Source organism: Urocampus carinirostris, chromosome 18 (genome assembly GCF_059441175.1).
Source record: "Urocampus carinirostris isolate Australia breed hairy pipefish chromosome 18, RoL_Ucar_1.0, whole genome shotgun sequence".
Lineage (NCBI taxonomy): Eukaryota > Metazoa > Chordata > Actinopteri > Syngnathiformes > Syngnathidae > Urocampus > Urocampus carinirostris.
In genome coordinates, this window is record NC_142366.1 from 24,679,903 (window position 1) to 24,702,487 (window position 22,585).

The window sequence follows — 22,585 nt, forward strand, 5'->3', positions numbered from 1 at the left end:
GAGGGATTAGCGTCCCGCCCTCGTCGACGGCACTCGCCGGCTCCTGCTGATACAGCCCGGAGCTTTTTAATCCGCCACGCTTCTTACCGTCAGGGAAATAAAACTCCGACGTGGAGGAAAAGAAAGAGGGGGGTGCTTCTTTTCATCGAACGCATCTTAGGAGTCGCTAGAAATACGCGCCGTCGCGTCGTGCGTGTCTAAGCACTGGAAGGAAAAAGCTGCCGCGCCTGAAAAAGACATTCGATTTCATGCAAATGCTGAGTGCACCCGGTGTTCTATGGTCCCAACCGGTAGAATAATCTGAAATGAGGGGGAGCACATTACAGCTAATTTTTCCAATTGTTTTCAGCCAAACTCGTATGTTCGAGTTGGATTTTTCTGCCATGTTTTATCTTTCAAAAAAAGTGATTTTGCTCTTCCAAAGAGTGTTCAAAATTGGTTTTAATGGACTATTCAAAAATGTCCTTCATACACACGTCAAGTCAGGTCAAGTCATGTTTATTTGTCTGGCCCTTAATCACAAAGAGACTCAAAGGGCTGCACAGATCAAATACTATTGCAAACTACACCTGATCTGAAACCTATCATATTGTCAACATAAAATATAGGTTATTCCTATGAATAGAATAGAATATACCTTTATTGTCATTGTTACAAAACAGGTTAACATATTGTGACAACGAAATTGGGCATGACACTCCAGTTTCACACATTCACAGTGAGGCAAAGAAACCAAGAAGATAAGGTTATAAAACAAGGAGGATAAGGTTATAGTTATAATTTACACAATATTTACACAAAGAAATGACGGCATGTAGGATGTTACATACAGTTGGTATCGTAAGGGTTTGTGCAATATGCATTTGGTGCAAAAATAGTCAACATAGTGCATAGAATAGAAGTGTGTTTTAAGCTTAGATGGAGACATTTCCACTGAGGTTGCAGATCCAATCTCAGGGAGAAGAGCATTCCACGGCACCAGGGCCCGAATGTAGAATACACTCCAACCTGCGGATTTCTTCTTGGCTCTTGGGATCACGAGTAGGGTAGTAGAGCGAAGGCTCCGGACTGGGACATAGGGGAAATTATTTAATTTATGTGAGGGAGCAAGTCCAAGCAGGGTTTTGTATACTAACAAGAGAACCTTGAAATAAAAAATATAGAGGTCATGGAGTCTACCGGAGAAGTGCAGAAAATTGTGAAACCGAAACGAAAATGACAGTGCTTTCGTGAAGAATACTCCAAAGCTTTCCCTGGAGTTATTATCAGATCTACAAAAGGTGAAAATTACGCCAACTGCACACTGTGTAGACAAGACTTTCCTGCGAGTCATGGAGGAATTGGCAACGTTAAAGACCATGTGGAAACAAAAAAACACAAATCAAATGCAAATGACAGTAAGTCCAGCAGCAAAATCTCCACTTTTTTTGTCACCCCAACCGATTCTTTGGACGTCATAAATGCTGAAGTGTTATTTACTGAAGCGATCATTGAACACGGTGTTCCGATCGCTAAGGCCGACCACATGGGACCGCTATTCAGGAGAATGTTTCCAGATTCTAAGAAATACTAATCTAAAAAATATGCTTGTGGGAGAACGAAACTGCTTTTCAGCGAATAAAAATGTAGTTTGTTTCTTGCTTAAATATGTGCTGAGGTCAGTTAAGTGAAATGGAGAATTTCTAAGATGATACACGGGCATGTTGGTAATCAGGAGTTAGCGGAGCTGCCGCTGTTTACTTCACTCTAACCTTTTTCCTCTCGCTGTAAAGTTAGTAATAGTCATGAAATGTAGAGCACCGGAATTGATGTTATGAAAAGAGCTAATATATCAGTCTCCACCTGAATGTTCTTCCCTAAAACAAGTTAATAGAGGATTGGCTGCATCTAAGCCTAAATAACCCAGTTTTAAACATATTTAATCGGCCCATTGAACAAATAAAAATGCCAGTACCGATAGATAGATAGATGGATACTTTATTCATCCCCGCAGGGAAATTCACATTTCCAGCAGCATCCCTTCGCTGAGAGCAATACAACAATAAAGCAAAAAGAATACAATATACAAATACCCAATGTGACGTGCTAATACCCACTGTAGCGTGTCCTATAGAGTATTTGAAATCCCAAGTATCTGTGCCGATAATCGTCGTCCTGTAGTCTCAAGTGGTAGCCTTAAATGAAACTCGTATATTAAAAGTCTTGTCTAAAAGTGTTTGTGTCAATCGGTACCACTGAATAATGAGAGGACCTGGGTTTTTTTGCGGTATAACTACAGTAAAGTTTTTCCCCCTCATCAGATCCCGCCAAACCCAGGAGCAGCACCACAACAATGAGCAGCACCACAACAACGCGCAGCACCACTTCCACCACGGCCGCCGCCTCCCGCGCCCGCGCCGCGGCCCCCAAGCCGAGCGCTCCGTCGGCGACCCAAGAGAAGAAGCCCTCGGTCCCTCGGGCCCCCAGGACCACCTCCTCGGCGACGACCTACACGACGAGCGGCACCTCGAGGTCGGCGGCCCGTCCCGGCACCGCCCCCGATATCCACAACGCCCGCTCCAAGATCGGCTCCACCGACAACATCAAGCACCAGCCTGGGGGTGGGAAGGTACGTTTGATAGCCCATTGCAAATTCTATTATATAACTGCAGCCTAAACATCTTAAATTACTCGTTTAAGTTATTTCTAGAATAGTGGAATAGTGGATAAAAAGAACTGCACTTAAAATAAATCCTAACCCCCCATTTTTTGGATTATTCTTTTTATAGTTTGCTTCTTCGACATTTGCATCCTGTTTATTTATTGTATATTTTGCTCTATCCCCTTGTGGTCGTTTCCAGCCATTGCACCCGTTTCCTAAACTGAAAGTTCAAAGACCCCAGTGGTGTATTTTCCGCACTTCAAGGCCCACCTAATGAACCCAAACTGGCCACAAATTTGAAAGTTCGCCTTATAAACTAGTGCCCCTCATATAACACTGAATACAATAATTTTAGGTATGCAAATGGTCTGCATTTCTATAGCGCTTTTCAAGTCAATGAAGACCTCCCAAAGCGCTTTACAATGTGCTTCACACTTACCCATTCACTCACACACACACACACACACACACCAATAGGGATTCACCCTCCAAACGTTTTGAGGACAATCAAGATGCTAAATGGTAAATGGTCTGCATTTCTATAGCGCTTTTCAAATCAATGAAGACCTCCCAAAGCGCTTTACAATCTGCTTCACACTTACCCGTTCACACTCACACACCAATAGGAAGTCAGCCATAAGAAAGAGATAAAGAAAGGGATAAGGAAGAAAGGGATAAGAAAGGAAAGAGAAAGAAGGAAAGAGATAAAGACAGAAATACAGAAAGAAAAAAAGAAAGAAAAACAGGAAAGAAAGAAAGTTAAAGAAAGAGAAAGCCATAAAGAAAGACAAACATACAGAGACAAAAAAAAGACAAAAAGAGAGACAAACAAACACAGAAACAAAGAAAAGAAGGAAAAGAAAGAGATACATAAAGAAAGGGATAAGGAAGGAAAGAGAAAGAAGGAAAGAGATAAAGACCGAAAGAAAAGAAAGAACTGGGGAAGGAAAAACAGGAAAGAGATATGTGATAAAGAAAGACAGAAAAAGAAAAAAGAAAGAAAGACTAAAAGAAAGAGACAAGCAGAAACAAAGAAAAGAAGGAAGAGATAAAGAAAGAGATAACACACACACACCGATAGCAGCGTCAACCATGCAAGGGAACTACCTGCTTATCGAGGGCTTCACGGGTTCAGTGTCTTGCCCAAGGACACTTCAACATATAACACGGAGGAGCCGGAAATCGAACCTGCAACCGCTTGATGCCAAGACGATTTCTGTCGCATTGTTTTCGTAATATTACGCATTTTGTAGTATTTCTGTAGTATTTCAGTTGTGATATTTTTGTAGTATCATTTTTCTACTATAGTACAAAGCAGTATTTTTTGTAGTATGTCTGTAATAGTATTTTTGTAGTATTTCTGTTGTATTTTTGTAGTCGTTAGTATTTTTTGCTATTTCTGCAGTAATTCAGTTGTAATAGTTCTGTAGTAGTATTTTCGTATTAAATTATTACTGTAGTAGTATTTTGGTAGTATTTCCATAGTAGTATTTAGAAATGATGCACCAAACGCTAAAAATGAAACAAAAACATGTAGAATTGTGCTTCGTTCTACTTTTACATTTTTTCTCCCCAAAATTACTGCAGGTTACATTTTTTTTTAAAATTAATTTTATAATATGTAATGCACCCCCCATCACCACATGAGCCCAAAATGCGTTATCATACACCGTTTTACAGTGTACTACCGTATTCGTGCAACGAGTGATCAATTGAGGAACATCGATGACTAAAATCGCTAAATACTGTATGCAACAACGTATGCATCGAACCAGAGTAAATGTGGTGGGAGCATCAACACTTCACCACGAGACCACAAGTTATACAAATGGCATACAAAAAGGGAGCTTATCCTACTATTTTTACTCATGGTGCCAGAAACATTGATTTACACAGTGCATTCTGATTGGTTAAGTCTCTGGACTTCTTCACATGCGCGTTAATCGTGTTTTATATGTATTCGTACGCACAGGTGACATTAGAACTTATCTTATTAACACACTTTTTTTACTCACAGTGCCAGAAACACTCATTTTTACAAGGTATTTTGATCAGTGAAACATTCTCTCTACTTCTTTGCCAATAAATGTTAGAGAATGGAGAAAACCAAGGCGTAAGTAACAATATTGTGATAACAAGATGTGCCTTATGTATGAAAAAAAGGCCATTTATTTGGGGCACGCCTTGTAATGGAGAAAAAGAGATAACCCATCACAAGATTTCATGACAATTCTAGAACTTCATCTCCTCCATCTCCAGCATCTCCTATTCTTATATGTGGTTGACCCGGGTGGGCCTGTCTCCCCAGGTATCAGCTGCCTCTAAGGGCAGGGTCCTTGCCTCCAAAGACAAAAGCCAGGTCAAAGTGAGTTCCTCCGCCCTTCCTTTCCCCCGCCATCCTTAATTCCAATTTTCTTTGCTTTGACTCATCATTTATCTTCTTATTCTATTTTCCGCCTCATCTTTCTTTGCAGACCCTCATCATTACGTTCGCCTATTTGTTTTCATTTATTTGAACTACTCTCAAATATAGAGAACAAACATCAACGACTTAATGCACATTTCAAGCTTATTCAAAGAGCATAGATAGCAGGGTTGGGTAGGGTTACTCTAACTGGATTACTTTCAATGACTTTTGGATTACTCCAATAGCAAATATGCTATTAAAAGACAAAATAAACTATATAGGAATTAAATGATGACTCACAACACGTGGTAAGCTTTCTCTCCTGGCTTTGATCTCTTTGATCTCCGGCAAAACGAACATCAAATGCCACAGAAACTAAATGAAAATAAATCCAAACATCATTTTTGCCGTTCCGTGTATTCCGTTACTCCCCAAGCCTGCACAAAATGTAGTCATTATATTCATATTTATTTTCTTTTGTCTTTTATGAGCATATTTGCTATTGGAGTCATCCAAAAGTCATTGAAAGTAATCCAGTTAAAGTAACCCAACCCAACCCTGATAGATAGCAATGGTCAGAGAATCAAACTGTAGCAGAAATAAATACAAACCTATCTAGTGATGTATTTTACAATTAATACCACAAAAAATAACTACTGTTGTCCATTTATTTTAACGAATTTTAAAAATAATAGCATTGTTATTTTAATGAATGTAAAATTAAGGTCTGACGGTTACAAACTAACCCAACATCATTTTGTGTTAAAAATTGTGTCTTTTGTTCAGACCAGGGGTCCCCAAACTTTTCCTGTCTCAGATGAGAGACCTGTGCCAGTTGGTACCACAAAAAGTGTGACACCGTCAACTGCTGAAATATAAAAATGTCTCGCTTTCCAGAATGCTATGATCAAATCACCGGCAATGCCAAGCCTGGGCTATTATGCCGGTTTATGAAATTAAAAAATAACCAAACGCAACGCTTCGCAAGAAAAAAAAGTCCATGTAACATAACCTTTCTGTTTTTGTGTTAAAAAAGATCAGCATAATTGTCAGCACTGAATCACCAGTGATATAGATGACTTGCGAAAAGGCAGTTGATTTTATCTCAGTATCACACAATTTTTAGCTTCGCAAGCTGTTCCAACCCAAGCCGAGTGTTATTGCTTCGCTGACATTTAAATTCGAGAGAAATGAGCCTGGAATTTCCTGTCCAAACAAGTTTGTCCTCATTATGTCGATAAGCTCTTACTTCATTATTACACGACAACGGTACCAGAGACGAATGTTCATTTTGTGGTGCGTTTGTCATCGTAACATGTGAAGTTGACATTCGTCTCTGGTATCGTGACTAAAAATGTGGTGGTGGGTTAGGGTTAAAACGCAATGCCGTTTGTCATCTATTTCACTGGTAGTCTAGTTTGGCGCTTTCACTGTTGCCACCTGGTTGAAATTTCGATACAACCAAAAATGTGCACCTGGACTTAGTTCTATTTTTAGGTAAAAAAAAAAAAAAAAAAAAGGCGGCAAAATGCTCCCTGGTGTTGCACAGGGACCTAACCAGGAGGCCGTCCGTCGTTTGGGGACCACCGATTTAGACCGACCCAAAATAATAGCTTGGTTGAAACAAAACTACCTAGAAAGTTTATCAAAGTAGTGGACTGGTATGACCCAACCTAAATTATTTTTGACCCAAGTGTTCAAACAAGTAATATCTCTAGAAAATATCCTGAAACATCAAACCATGCAGTATCTGTCTACCCTTTCCGAGTCAAGTGGGCTTTACGGCAGTGACCTTTGCTTTTCCTTCTCCTCTTTCCTCTCTTCTTCTGCTTTCCTCCCTAATGGCCGCACCCGCCGCCGTTCTGCTGTTCACGCGGCTCGGTTCAGGTTCAGATAGTCTCCCAAAAACTGGACTTCAGTCACGTCGGTGCACGATTGGGCTCCAAGGACAATATGAAGCACGTTCCTGGAGGAGGGAATGTAAGTACAGTCAGATGGTGGAAGTGCAGGGCGATTGATGGAATCGGGGGTCGTACGGGTGCTTGAAAGCCTTGGAAAGGTTTGGGTGAAGTGCTTGAAAATGCTTGAAATGGATGCCATGGCTATGTTTCTTGGCAGTCTGACTGTACAGACCATGTAATAAATGAAACAAAACTCTACACGCCTGCTCTGGTCAGAAGGTGTGCGGGGAAGTTTACCTTCTGTCGTTCACAGCGTGCGTTCCTTTTTGCCTTTGCCTCATTATAGGTATGTGATTGTGACTTTTCCTCTTGTGTTATTTGCTACGGGTATTATCCAGACTCCCCAAGGCTTTCAGTTTTGTATGGTCTTGGTTAGCCTCGTTAGCAGTCAGCTTGCTGGCCAGCCAGCCTCTTGTGCTCATTGTTTTTTCTCCTGACTGGGATTGCTTTTGTTGCCGTGGTAGTGTTTTGTTGTTGACTTGCTAACTGCATGTTTTTTCTGCCGATCAGAGCCGGTTCGTCCTCTCGAGCAGCCTGCCGTGTTTCGGCTGGTTTAGCTGGTTTAACTCTGTGTGTGTGTTATTTTTGCCAGAGGGTCCCTTTTCGGCTTCTCGCCATTTGCCGTACCATTGTTGCAACCACCTGCGACAAAATGCGTGGGATTTCTCCACATAACCTAGCAAAACTTGGCCCAAAACACTTAATACCTTTTCGATGAATCAACACATAAACCAATAGATAGATAGATACTTTATTCATCCCTGTAGGGAAATTCACACTTCCAGCAGTATCCTTTTATTGTTTATTAACAGATTAACAGGATGGCCTCGGGGTGCTGTGTCGTAGTTTAGCAACAGCGGAGTGGATGACGTCACACGCTAGGCCAAAAGTTTGCCGTCCCTGCGGCAGATGGAAATCTTTGTACCCAGGGTTACACCGCCTCGTGTTCACGTAGATAGCGAGTCCGCCTCCTCTCCGCTTCCCGCAGGCTTTTGTGTCTCTGTCTAACAGCGCTGAAGCCGGGTAGCTCCACGTTAGCGTCCGGAATGCTAGACGTGAGCCACGTTTCCGTAAAACACAATGGGGTGACTGGCTTGCCATGGTGCTGATGTGCTTCACGTGACGTCACAGCTCAGGAAGTCAAAGAAAAGACGCTGTCTTCATAATGCATTACCTCGGAAAATATTTGGAAGTATATATATATATATATATATAATAGAGAGAGAGAGAGAGAGATATTATGTAAAAACGTAGTAGTTTGACACTCGCATAGAGTGTGGTGCACTTGAGTGTCTGCCGCACTGGACACTGATAGTATGAAGCACTAGAACCTTCGAAGCCTTTCTACAAAGTACATCCCTCGATAAGTTGAGTCGTTTAAAAATAACCTTCCTTCTGCCTGACACCGCAATGCTCTATCTTTTTCCTACAATGGCTAAGAGGAAACAATGATTTTCTGCTTTCTTGTTGTAACGAAACGGTGACAGTGGTGTGCAATTTTGAAACAGGTGCAAATTCTCAACAAAAAGGTCGATCTGAGCAAGGTGACGTCCAAGTGCGGATCGAAGGACAACATCAAGCACAAGCCGGGTGAGTGAAGAGTGTTTTTTTTTTTTTTTATTAACAGGAATCTAAAGTTAAAGATTCTTTGAAACGCTAACTAGGCCCCAAAAAGATGTGTGCCGGGTTCGTACGGGTGCTTGAAATCCTTGAAAATGCTTGAATTTTGATGTTGTGTTTGCAAGGTAAGGAAATGCTTGAAAATGTTGCTATTGCCGTGTTTCTTGGCAGTCGGACTCAATAAACCACAAAATAAAGAAAAAACACATAATGATGCCAACGTGCCTGCTTTGGTGGCTTGTCATTATGGCCCTGTCATGTGAAGCGTCACCACCCCCTACTGGTTGCACCCAAGGGTATAGCTCTATTTAGAAAACCAGTTTTTTGTCTAGACTCACTGAGATAGATAGATTGATAGATAGATAGATTCTTTATTCATCCCCTTAGGGAAATTCACACTTCCAGCAGTATCCTTGTGTTGAAAAATAAGATAATGAAATAAAGATATAGAATACAAAAATACCCAATATAATGTTTTTCTATAGAGTATTTAAATAGTGCTACGGAAAATACACACCTTAATAAAAATAGGGTAATATACAAATGTGGGGTTTTATGTGGGCTATTACTCCCCGGGTGGAGTTAAAGAGTCTCATGGCATGAAGAAGAAATTATCTCCTCAGTCAGAAAAAGCCTGCTCACAAACCGCTCTTCAGATTTGTTTTTTTCTTAAAGATATATTAACATTATTAATAAAACATTATGCACCACATTATTTAGTAATTCGTAATTTCATGAGTTTTGCAGGAAATCCCTGAAAAGTACATAATCATAAATTAAAATATTCACAGATATTCAAAACACAAAACTATTTTATCTGTTTACACACTGAACCGATGTAATGTTCAACAACAACACAACACCCCTGAAAATGCACTACAATGAATTAAAAATATTATATAAATACCAAGATGAAAAAAGAAATTGTTTTTACAATTCTATTTACTCAAATTTAGACACATCTCCTGAGAAACACGCAAAATAAATCAAGTAAAAACAAAAGCAAAAGATTAGCAGTCTCTTAGATTGAAAGATTGAATGCACTCCGCTTCATAGTCATCAATATGTCCAAATTTGTCTCATTTATCTGTTTTTTCTAAATACAGTACTTTCTTTGTTTTTTTTTGTCTTTCCTACTGAACTCAATTCTAACCCAACAACTATAAAGTATTTTCTGTGGTTGTAAACAAGCTTGATGTAGCCAAGATGCCCGTGCACTGTTGAAGCGAAATGGCAGAATTCATGTCACTTTATAGCAGCCCATTGGAATAGGAATAGCTAGAAGTATCACAAAGCACGTGCTTAGCAGCAAGGTAGCGACTTAATGGTAATCATCAGGTCAATTGAAGTTTTGACTGGCGCTGGATTTCTTGAAAGTACTGAAAAAATTGGCCTTGAAAGTGCTTGAAAAGATCTTAAATTTGGCCATGGAAAAGGTGTATAGAATTGAATTCAATGGCACTAAAAGAGTGATGCGCTTCCCACAGGCGGTGGCGTGGTGAAGATCGAGTCGCACAAAATCAACTTTAAGGAAAAAGCGCAGTCCAAAGTGGGTTCCCTGGACAATGTGAGCCATTCACCTGGCGGAGGGAGTGTCAAGGTGAGTGCCATGTCGCCAAGAAATAACTATTGCAACACAAGATTTCAAAAAACAACAGTTTTATCTTTTGTACACCGTTAAATGATGACAATAAAGCACACCAGGTTATAAGCCGCACCCAGTACATTTTTTAAAGGAAAATAACCATTTTGTGCATATATAAGCCGCACCTGTCTATAAGCCGCATGTGCCCACATTGAAACATATTTAAGAAAAACAAATAGGTGTATGGACGATGTCACCGGTCACTGAAACTTTTGGGATTCGCTCTTATTTTGAAGTGAACTCGCCCGTTGCTTTGTTCGCAGGCCGAGGGGCCCCAAGAGGCAGTCGAGGGGGTCGGGACCCTCGGTCCGGAATGCGGGCCGGTGTCTAGCCCCGACACTCACCAGAACGGACTGAAGGATGTGCCTCCCGGTGACTCTGGCGAGCCTCAGGCACCCCTGGTTGCACATATTCCAGAGTCAAGTAAGTCAGAACCCTTATCTCTTTGGGTGGGGGTGGGGGGGGGGTGTGCGTATGCTTATCTTTAAAAATAAATACCGTAAATTCCAGATGACAGAGTGCACCTGATTAAAAGCCGCTGTCACAAATTTGAGAACAAACCTCAACAAGCTTTACCGGATGTTAAGCTGCAGGCTCAAAGGTGGAATGCATTGTTTGAGGTGTCCTTAAAAATATTTGAATAACTTATGTGTTATCGATGCCCAACTTGGTTCAAAGAGCTCTTATAGTCCCTTTTTTACATAGCGCCCATCTAAATTTGCCGTTTTCCTCTCCTCCCTAATCTGTCCTCACTTAAACATTCAAGATGGCAATTACAAAGGCGATCACATATTTACTATTGCTCAAAGGGAAAACGTGTATGAGGTCTGCGTCACTGATTTGTTTTTTTTTCGTGTCATCGAAGGTTGCTGTGGTAATGAACCAATTGCATTCACTTGTCATCGTTCCTTGTTGATGTAAGGAAACTTTAGCAACCTGACATTTACACTGATACGTTAAGAGAAGTGTAGCATTTTTGATGAGTAATTTCCACTTCTGTTCAATTGGATTCGGTTGGTGGGTGCCAAAGGCGAAATATCAAAAGTTCATTGTAAAGTGCCGACTGTCAAACCTCCCCTCCTTGCTCCTGTGAATATTATTGGCAAAAACATGGAACAATTTCTCTCAAACACATGTTTCCTCCGTGTTATATGTGGAAGTGTCCTTGGGCAAGACACTGAATCCCTAATGCCCCCAATAAGCAAGTCGGCGCCTTGCATGGCTGCATGGCCGCTATTGGTGTGTGAGTGTGTGTGTGTGGATGGGTAAGTGTGAAGCACATTGTAAAGCGCTTTGGGGGAGGTCTTCATTAACTTGGAAGGTGCTATAGAAAAGCAGACCATTTACCATCCAGATGTAGTGTTTTGAATGCATATTTGTATGCTTGCAGTTTTTTAGATGGAATTTAAAACTTTACTTGCTGACGCCATCTTCTGGCCTGCCATCATTGCAGCCTTCTTCTTAGATGTGCTTGGATAAACTTTTTAATTTATTTATTCATTTATTTCATATCTTCTTAGGGTTTGGTCGGCCTTTGGACAGGCCTCTTCTCACTTTCACCATTTTCATGCTACACTAACAAAAACACCGGGGCGAGCATCACGTCACGCTCTAGCACTCTCCCAGAACCAAATCCTCCAGCCTAATGTGTTTCGCCCGGAACAGCTTTGCTGAAATATAGATAAAAGCAGGCGTAGTGGCAAATGAAAAATAAGTGGCTTTTTGAACTCACGGATGGAGAAAATATTTTACTTGCAACTTTATTTAGGAAACCTCAAACCGCGCACGCCACCTTTGAGTATTACTCTGCTATTTACACAGAACGATATTGCACGTGATGATTTAAACGAGGATGAACAAGCCAAACAGTACTTAAAGCCTCAGTTTTTAAAATAGAGGAAAAAAGTAGTGGCTTGTAATCTGGAATTTCCGGTAAGTAGTGTCATTTTCTCTCTTGTGTGTTCATTCTTTGTCTTTGGGGGAAGTTTCCCATCGCTGATCCCACCAATATCTTTTGACTTCTTATCTTGCAGGCATCTAACTCTGCTGTACCTCTGCCCCCCCTCATCTCACACCCCCTCTTTATATTTCCGTACCCCTTTTCCTCTTTCCAAACTTTCTGCCGCAGATTGAGCGTTTCTAGCTCGACCCGCACGGACCAAGGCGCCCACAAGATGGCCTCCTGCTCCTCCCGAAGACTAAAGACCCCCCCGCCGTCTCCCTTCCGCGACTCGTAGCTTGTACCGTGTGGAGTGGACCCCGCGGCATCCGGACAGCCTCTTCTTCCATATACAAATCTCCCTGTTCTCATATCTGTTTTAGTGTCACAAAAGTTCATTTATTTCCTGGTGGGTTTCACGCTAGCTTAGAAACAAAAACAGGCGGACTCATACACAACTGATAAGAAAACAAAGATTTTAGACTGTTGAACTCTTTGTAGTCGTGCTTTTTGAGTGGCAACTCCTAAAAAGTAGCTGTTTGCATTGATGACCTCTTTTCAATTCTAAAACAATTGATTTCGATTTGTTAGCTGAAGTTTGAAATAGATGCAAAAAAAGTTAGCTGTCTAAAAGTCCTGGGTGGAGTTTTTTGTTTGAACGCACACTTACATTTGGCAGCATTTTCCCTGTTGTGAATAATCTTCCTTTGTCTAAATGAAGTGTCTCTAATAGCATCAAAATCCTTTCAGCTCAATTTGCTGCAAGGTGCTAGCATTATATCAGGGGTCAAGAACTAAAGGCTCTTCATAAGTACGTATGGCTTTGAGATAAATAGCTATACGGGAAAAATCATGCTATGGCATTTCAATTCTGATGAGCTCAAGTAGTTTGGTGAGTGCATCAAATGATCGATCAGGTATGAAAAGGGCACAGTTTCCACTAGTCAACAGACCCAGTTTTGGATGTATGTCGCTATGGAATCCTTTTAATGGAAGCTCATTAAAAAAATGCATGTTCACTGTTCAGACACTATATGCTAAAAACCCACAGCACCAACAGTAAGCACCCAAAAACGCCAGCCGAGCACACAGCAATTTGATTAAGTGAACAGTAGGGGTGGCCGGATCTCTGCACGCCTAACACCCTCCCCTCTCTCTCACATGTGTCCAAAATGACGAATGGAAATACATCAGTGACTTCTTTGTTTGCAGTCTTTTGGTAACATTTTTTACAATAGAACTCTGCTTGTTTTGAAACCATGATTTATGAAAATGAAGGTCAAAATGAGCCTCAACAAGCTTAAGTAACTGCGGGAGGGAGACACGTTTAGAGTGGTATACGTGTTGATATGGGACACAGGCTATTGCATTATTCTTATGACATGGATTTTATCAAATTTCTAATGACACACAATGAAATCAAATGCGATGACAAACTAGTTTTTGTCTGGAGAGCGAGGTTGGCGTTTTTTAAAGAATTTTGTCTTTAAATGTTTGGTATGGCTCTTTAAAAAAAAATCCAAATATAAGAAAATAAATAATCAAATATTTTGCGAATATGGCTCCTTGGGCCCCAAAAAAATCCAGACCCCTGAAATACATGTTAGCGTAAAGCTTAAGAAATACAATTATTGCTTTGGCATTCAAACACAAAAAAAGTTTGATTATCTGAAAAGGGAATATTGGGAAAGAAAAGTGAAAATGATAATGTAAAAATAATAAAATAGCAAACGTAAGCGCGCACCGAGGCACATACTGGAGGTGAAGCAAACGTCGAAAGTGTCGAGAGGAAGTCAAAACTAAGATTTGAAGTTGATTGTAAAGCACGTATGTGATTCCGGTTCTCGAGTTAAATTCATGGCTGTTCGGGGGTTGTTTACTTACTTTTTTCTTTCTTTTTTATGCGGAATGGGACGAGGAACGTAAAGAAGTATGTGCCTCTTTCATTGTTTTTTGTCAAGTGCGCCATTCTAAGAAGTAACCCGAAAATTTGCAAGTTATGTCATTTGAATCCCTGACTTCATTCAACAAAGATTTTTAAAAACGCCGTCTCAAACACAAATAGCGTTCGCTTTTATTTCACGGTTATGTTTTTGTTTGTGCGTTTAATAGCGAGTTTTAGACCTTTTATAAAACAAAAACCAAAAAAACATTTTCTGTTTGATTGTTTGTCCACTTGGGGGCAGCAAACCTCCAAGAGAACGCTGGCGGTCGTTTTTTGGACTGGGAGTGTCAAGAAAATATTTGGGATTCATAAATGAACGTTTTAATCGGTTATTGATGCATAAACTATAGCCTCATTTTAAACTGCAGCTGAAGTTAACCACTGTAACGTATGTAACTCATTTTCACTCGAGCTTTGCTGCAAATGGGAACGTGTGTAAAATGCGCATCATTTTAAGATCTACTGTCCTAACACAAGCATTTGAAACATGCTGGGTTCTGCAATTCCAGAGGCATTTAAACCCATCGAAACTCCCCTGAACAAACTTTGGAATCAAAAAGGGAAACGTTAAAACCAGTGTAGGACAAAATCTGTTTTTGTAGTACTATAGGCCATTCAAACCTTATTTTTAGTTTGGATTATTCTCTTTAATTCTGTGCATAAACAATGTCTTCTGTTGAGGAGCATATAAACATGAACACGTGATCCAGTTCCATTCAATATTTTTTGTTTCTTGAACTTGGCCTGTATCCCACTATTTGTTGTCGCTTATGCGTAAAAGGATGTCAGTTTTTCTTTCCTGCTACACTGAGACTGCACACAGATGTATATAGATATTTTATTGCTGATGCTCTCTCTCGGAAAAACACAACAAACAACACCAATAGCAGCTTTTCACGGTTGACTCCTTGATCATAACGTTGATCATAACGAAAATTACTGTTAACAAATGTGAGCCTCTTTCGAGGGCCCTTGAAGTGAAAGAATGTCTTAAGACATTTTTGTTTTGTTTTTTGTATTTATGATTGCGTTCCTTTCGCCTCACAGCTGTTCTGCTTAACAAAAATGGTAACCATCGTTTGGGTTATGGCATTAACTCAAAGTGGGCATGTTTTTTTTTCCTAATTGAAGACTTTTTTTAAAAAACGACAATTTTTGGGGGAAAGAAACGAAACTTTATGTCGGATGCCTCATCCCACATTGCAGAATTTGACTTCTCCATGTTCTAACATATCATTACCCTGCATGGTTCCAATCTAGAAGCAGTTAACGTGAACTCTTGCTGTGCAGGTTCGGCTTGCGTCACATCGCACCTGAGCGAACGCTTCATCTCCCGAAGGTGAACTCGTCGCAGGCAAATATAAACCTAATCGCTCCTTAATAACCGTCGTAAACCTGAAGAGCATGCTGACGAAACAATAGGATGTGTTCGGTAGACGTACCTTGTCATTGACAGAACCTCCTTGTTTTTGTGTCGCTTTATTTTCTGAGGTTTTTTTTTTCTGCTTGGACAAAAAGTGTTTATTGTGACTGTTAGTGATGTGACGAATAAACATGAGATTAAAATGGATTTCAGTTGCATTGGTTTCGAGATTGTGGTTGGAAAACAAGACAACGGAAAATCCCCAACATCTGCAAAATTCAGCCATACATTATCTGCACCGCTTATCCTCAGTAGGGTCGTGGGGGTGCTGGAGTCCATCTCGGCTATCTTCGGGCAGTGGGCAGGGGACACCCTCAACTGCTTGCCAGCCAGTCGCAGGGCACACAGAGACAGAAAACTCACACCTAGGGACAATTTGGACCGGCCAATTAACCTGACATGCATGTTTTTGGAATGTGGGAGGAAACCGGAGTGCCCGGAGGAAACCCACGCAGGTACGGGGAGAACATGCAAACTCCACTCAGGAGGTTCGATCCCATAACCTCAGAACTGTGCCGTGCTGCCCTATCGGCAAAATGAATTGGCAAATAAAGTCAATAAGATATTTGTCTATGACAATAAAATAACAACAGCTTGTAACAAAAGTTCAATCATACTGTGATGGGAAAATGTTTATATTATGATTGTCAGTGCTTCAATTTGAAGTGCTTGTAAATGCTTGAGTTTGTTGCAATGTTTCTCAACAAATATCCTTAAAATTGACGCTGACACTGCTCTGGTGGCTTCGCTTTTCCATTGCATTTCTTCTGCATTTCTCCCAAATGAGCGTGAACAGCATTGCCATATGAAGTGGTACTGCTCCCTATGGGCCGCGCCCAAGAAAACAGGTGCGTTCTGCATCTAAACAGGGCACTATGAAATGTGTTCATGATGGACATCTCTTATGGGCCATGCAATTTATTAAAGTAAATTGTCATGGGGAAGAACTTCCTGCAACAGAAAATGGAAGCTACATATTACTGTTATTATAGCCAACACTCCTTAGGAGAGAGTTTCTTTTCTCAAAACAAATATATAAAATTTATTGAAGATTTAATAAACTGGATGGATAAATGCAAAATTAAAACTCATATATTTAAATCACAGGTGAATGTCTTTGTAAAATACATTATTACACCTGGATTTTTCTCTTTTATTGATATTGAGAAATTGGAAAACTGGCTCTGAAAGTCTTTAAAAGTGCTTGAATGGCCATGAAAAAGGCTGTAGGAATCCTGAGGGGAAGAGGAAATGCTTTTGTTAACTTTTGTTGATGGTTGATATCAAAACTTGGTTAAATCTGGAGCCTCTATATTTCTGAAAGCTAGCGTGTGATGAGGCTGGGGTACCTAAAGGAAAACTACGATCACACTTGGGAAAAACTGCAATCTTGGTGAGTAGCAACTGCTAAATTATTCGGCTGATGTGTTCGCAACTGATAGAAAGGCAATTCCAAATGCATGCAATGGAAACCTTTTTGCAATAGCTCTGAATGTGATCACATTCTTTGTCATATGCTGACATCATTCGCCATCACAGACTTGTGAGGCTTTGTTTTATCATCATATCGTTCAACCAGCTCAATGTCAGGTTTCTTGCTCCGTTCTTAATGAGGAATACCTTCACCACAACAGTTATTATTAAAAAATGTTACATCCCAAGTACACCAAGCATATTTCCATACCTATAAGGCTACTTGGTAATTTCTGACAGGTTCTTGGCCTAAACCATAAAAAGGGGCAATACAATTGAATGTGAATTTCCCTACAGTGTTTTGACCACCTCCTTTGGAGATTGGGTCCATCTACCAGATAGCAAGCCAATTTGCTTGTTGGTAAATGACTTCACTTCCTCAGGTTTAAATGACATCAAATGGTAGATGCCACTGTGTATATCTGGCAATATTAATGTACAGGTAACTTCGGAAATGCCGTTCCTGAAAAAAACTCGCCTCGGTCTACCCCGTACGAACGTGTTAGACAACACAGCAAAGAAATCTGGCCTTCGTGGAACCCTATTCGCCGTCAATGGAGATAACTACACCGGGGAGTGGCTGGACAATAAAAAACACGGTGAGTTGATGTTCATGACCCAAAATCGCGTCAAAAATGAAATGGCTGCTTAACAAATGTTCACGTACAATGGCTAAAGGTTGGGGTACCCAAGAGTGGAAGTCAACCGGGGCTATATACAACGGAGAGTGGAAATTTGGGAAGCAGGAAGGCTACGGCATCTACAGTATACTGCGACCGGAGACTGAAAAGTATACGACGCAGTACTGTGGAGAGTGGAAGAACGGAATGAAACACGTACGTATGTCCATAAATCGCATCCCAAACAAACACCGCGTCTTTTGTGCTTTCATGGTTTTTTGATTTAGACGAAATTTAAGATGTCAGTAATGGTGTTCAATGACAATTTAGATTCAGATTCCGATTCAGATCTACTTTATTGTCATTCTTGTACACGTGTATATGGAACGAAATGTCGATACATCTGACCCGCACAGTTTCCTCAAATGTACGGATATAAATAAAATGTTGTATTGAGTTGGAGTATTGAAGTACTAATAATATACTAAATGATTATAGCTATGTATAGTATTGTACAATAGTGCAAAGAGTGCAAGAGGAGCAGCTAACCAGATGTGCAAAATGGGCAGTCAGGTAAACAGTTATCGCAAGTACTTAGGTATAGGCTACAAATACCAAACAAGAAATGATGTACAAAGCTAGGTTTGGTCCTGACTTCTCCGGTAAATACAATTTATTGCCTCTTTAGTATGATTTAGGGCTGCAGGATCTCGGGGGGGTTAAAAAAACTAATTTCCAGACTATTACTGCAAAAAAAGAACATTTTCTGTTTTTTTTTTACGTACTTAAACCTCCTGTTGTCCTCAAGTGAAAATGACCTGCTAATGGGTTGTTAAAATCTTGGAAAAATCCACTCTATATGATCCATCCATCCATTTCTTGCACCGTTTATCCTCACTAGGGTCACAGGGGAGCTGGAGCCAAAATGTGGGAGGAAACTCCCATAGGCACAGGGAGGTTGATGGAGTAGATGGAATTGAACCCTAGAACTTTTCACTGTGGGGCATAATACACTAGAAAAATGTAGTTTTCATTCCCATTTTTATGCAAGTTGTATTAGAAAAATGGTCCTTAAAATGAAGACAACTTGAGGGGTAATCATATTGACATGCTTTAAACCAGTAGTCTCAAACTTGCAGCCCAAGAACCAATTGCGGCCCCCAGGATGATAGTTTATGGCGCCGCCTTCATATGTAAGTTTTTTATGTTAGTGCAGCTTACGTGAATGAATATTATTACTAATTGTTTGATTTTCATACAAATAGAATTTGCCATTGGTCCATGTATATTACACGATTTCAAGTGATGTTTATTTGTCTAGCCCTTAATCACAAGAAGTCTCAAAGGGCCGCGCAGACTACGTACGTTTCGGTAGTTCAGTCGAAATTTTCAACCCTGCATATGGTTCACAATCTAAAGTTTTGCTGCTGAGCACACTTGCAGAAATTCTTTTTTAAGCTATCGTGCCATCTTGAAGTGCAGGACAATATACATTAAAATAAATGAGCACATTTATTACTTTTGAAATGTATTTTGTGCCCCCAAGTCATTTGAGTATGAGACCCCTGCTTAACCTTAAGAAAACTGCGCCCTCTTCTGGGGAGTTTGTGCAGGCGCAGTGTCTTGCGATCACACAATCGCACTAGGTCGCATTGCAATATCGATTAGATTTCGGTTCATCGTGCCGCCCTTGTGTGGGTGTCATCGTACAATGATTGTTGGATAATCGAATCACTTATTTTCTACTTTTGGGACGTAGGAATTCAAATGTTTTAATGCTCCTGCGAGTAAACGGATTCCCTCTTCTGTATCATCTCTGTAGGGACACGGTTCTTTTTTCTATGCCCACGCAACCTACGAGGGAGAGTGGAGCGAGGACAATCGCAGCGGTTGGGGGAGGCTCACCTTTAAATGTGGCGATCTCTACGAGGGAGAATGGCTATGGGATAAGGAAGATGGCGCCGGCGTCATTCAGTTTGGTAAGATTTTTTTTCGAATCATCATGAGCGAATGTCACTAAAGATCTAATTTATAAATTGTATGTTGAAGCCAATGGGAACTGGTATGAAGGATCTTGGAGAAACGGCAAGAGAAACGGTCACGGAAAGTACTACTATGCCGACAAAGGTCTCATTTATGAAGGCCTCTGGGTAGAAGGTGATGCAAAGTGTGGCACCCTGTCTGATTTTGGGCGGGAAACGGCACCGTACCCCACCAAATATCCCATCCCACAGGTAACATTTGCACTGCATCCTACTCGCGTTGCAATATTCTCTTGTCTATTTAAAGTCGGGCAATAACATGATTAGAAATGCATATCAAACTGGTAGCCCATTAAGCTAGTCGGTAACCAGAAAGTAGTTTCAGAGGATGTTGTTGGTTCGATTTCCGAGTCGGGCGCCACTTATTTTGGAGAGGACGTTGTTGGTCATCGCCCCAAAATATACGCTGAGACAGAAATACGGCGGAAAGGGAACGCTCTTTATTGCATTCGTTCAGTAGCATTCAAGCCACGTTCGAAATTCGTCCGAGAGACGCTGGCATTTATACTGTGTTCAACAAGATCACGTGATGTTTTTCTCAGAATCAAAAGTGTTTTTTTCCGGCCTCGGCTCAGTTAGTCACCAACTTGTGATTTCTTGTATCAACATTATCTCATAAGATCCTGCCAGATGTCTGTTGTTAGCTCGAAGGCTGCTGACTTAGTTAATCCACAACAATAGCTCTCAGCTTTGAAATATTGGTGACCCCTGCTCTAGGCGGACACACTGGTCCTCAAGTGGTCTGACTTCAGGACCCGCAATTCCACCTAAATGACAAGCTGCGACCCAATTACGGAAAAACAACCCACTTCTTAAATGTATCCATTGAAACAATAGAGCAGTTTAAAATGGATATGATTTAATACATTAACCGTTTTAACATGCACAAAAGGACCAGCAAAAGTACCGTTTATACTCGAGCATGGCATAATCGCCATTGTTGATGTAGACATTCCGTGTCTCGTTAAATGTTCAATTTCTGGGATTTGGACGAAGACAAAAAGTGCTAAAGACAGCAGTTCAGTTGGGGACTTTCATGACCAAGTTACAAATAAATAAAACAGAGTATAAGCTGGTACGGAGCAGTATTCCCTCCAATAGGTATCGAAGATTGTATCAACCCTCTCTCATAGGAAAAGAAAAGATTTGACAAAATAGAAAATGAAACTTAACATAATTTTCAACTCAAATGACAAGGGAGGGACATCCTTACAAGAAACTTTTTGTTCAGACGTGATCGAACCGAATTTTGCAGGTGGTCTGATAAAATATGGCAGGTTCAAGGGCACTTGGAAACATTACTGGGAAAGTACCGAATGAATGGACACATTGAAACATGGAAGGAATAAAGAAAGTAAATACTTCATTCAAATAAAAGAGAGAGATAGAGAGAGAAATATAAGTACAGCGTTTGTGAGAGGCACCGAGCTTTGGCAGCATCTAGTGGACATATTTCAACCTGCAGCTCATTTTTCTCTTGCGCTTCGTTTTACCTCAAGAGGTAAAGCTCTCATCTAGGGATAAATAAGCCGCAGGTTCGATCCCCGGATTCTCCGTGTCATATGTCAAAGTGTCCTTAGGCAAGACACTGAATCCCTAATGCCCCCGATAAGCAGGTCGGCGCCTTACATGGCTGACTCCCTATTGGTGTGTGAGTGTGTGTGTGTGAATGGGTAAGTGTGAAGCAGATTGTAAAGCGCTTTGGGAGGTCTTCATTGACTTGAAAAGCGCTATAGAAATGCAGACCATTTACTGTTAAGAGTGTAATCGACTCTTTGTTTTTTCTTCTCCTTGGCGTGATTTTTCCAAAGACGAGGCCGAGGACCCACATAAAACGGGTCCCGACCCACCAGTTGAGAAACACTGGTCTAACGAATAGTTGTGACTGCTATGTTTCTTTTCTTCTCCCACTCTAGATCACACTAATGGACATGCAAACAGTTTTACGGGAAGCAGAGTCGGCATGCGTCGATGAAAGTTGATGGAAATCCAGATGGCCGGCAACGTGAATAAAAATATTCCTGCAAAGGCCTCCGAAAAAATGTTGGCATTTTGTGATAATAGCACGATTTGTGAAACGAGCAATGGAATTCCCAGACTCGGCCGAAACAACATTGTCTGAGATGTACAGAGGACTCGATTTTCTTCAGGGGTTTGTCTTTTCAATACTTGTCATGTTGGGAATTAATTACCAAAGTGTACCATTTACCAATGAGTTATCTGACTCCATTAACCAAACACAACCTACGTTCACCCAACAATTTATGCACGCTCGTTTTTTGAGAGAAAAATGAACAAGATAGCCGACATTTATTTTCCCTAACAAAAGAACTAAGCGTACTCCATCGAAGACGGACGAAGTGACGTTGAAGTCTGTGTGAAGCTTTCTTCTGAAGTCTTTTAGCTTTCTCTTATTGGCCCACGTCTCCCCGCAAGATGGTGTGCCGGCTCCTCCTATGGGCGTGCCAAGGAATTGCTTGCTCCTATCGTTCTCACAACACCGCGCCTTGATGTCTGAATTCTCAAAAAAACGTCGCCTCCACGAGTCCTGTTATAAAAATTCCCTAGACAAAATATGAACAGCCTGCCCTGACCTTGTACATTGAACTAAAGCCCACTCAGTGAAAATCTTCATTGCATTATGAGTCAATCGTATAAAATCCTTTAGTAACAATACTGGAATGCTGTTCCCTCAAGGTTTTCAATGTATGGGTTGGTGACACAAAAGAAGACCCTGACATTCTATTGGATTGTGTTTTGATATAAAATGTTGAATGCTTCTGGGGTTCCTTCTTTTAAAGCTGCACTTTTCATGTGACGATGGCATCGGGTTTTATATAAAGCTCATCAAATTTGTATTCGTGCACGT

General features: G+C 40.8%; 2 protein-coding genes across 13 annotated transcripts in view; both read left to right on the forward strand.

The window, feature by feature from the left end:
* Positions 1–15,728, forward strand: part of LOC148348706 (uncharacterized) — a 92,639-nt gene extending 76,911 nt beyond the window's left edge. For 7 of the 11 annotated variants that reach the window (XM_088322146.1, XM_088322148.1, XM_088322141.1 and 4 more), the window contains 7 exons: positions 2,301–2,608; positions 4,950–5,006; positions 6,936–7,028; positions 8,518–8,599; positions 10,117–10,229; positions 10,538–10,697; positions 12,308–15,728. In XM_088322146.1, coding sequence (XP_088178272.1) covers positions 2,301–2,608; positions 4,950–5,006; positions 6,936–7,028; positions 8,518–8,599; positions 10,117–10,229; positions 10,538–10,697; positions 12,308–12,315 — 821 coding nt within the window. In that variant the 3' untranslated portion in view covers positions 12,316–15,728. The remainder of the gene's footprint in view (positions 1–2,300; positions 2,609–4,949; positions 5,007–6,935; positions 7,029–8,517; positions 8,600–10,116; positions 10,230–10,537; positions 10,698–12,307) is intronic. The other 4 variants (XM_088322142.1, XM_088322143.1, XM_088322145.1 and 1 more) reach the window with 4 other exon arrangements.
* Positions 15,729–17,163: 1,435 nt separating this feature from the next.
* LOC148348707 (MORN repeat-containing protein 3-like) lies at positions 17,164–22,495 on the forward strand. Of its 2 annotated transcripts, XM_088322777.1 has the most exons (6): positions 17,165–17,415; positions 17,497–17,653; positions 17,733–17,890; positions 19,497–19,653; positions 19,724–19,908; positions 21,633–22,495. In XM_088322777.1, exons 2-6 carry the CDS (start codon positions 17,509–17,511, stop codon positions 21,696–21,698), a joined length of 711 nt encoding a protein of 236 aa, XP_088178903.1. In that variant the 5' UTR covers positions 17,165–17,415; positions 17,497–17,508; the 3' UTR covers positions 21,699–22,495. The 2 variants fall into 2 exon arrangements, with proteins under 2 accessions (XP_088178902.1, XP_088178903.1); XM_088322776.1 differs by having other exon boundaries at positions 17,164–17,653.
* The last annotated feature ends 90 nt before the right edge of the window (positions 22,496–22,585 follow it).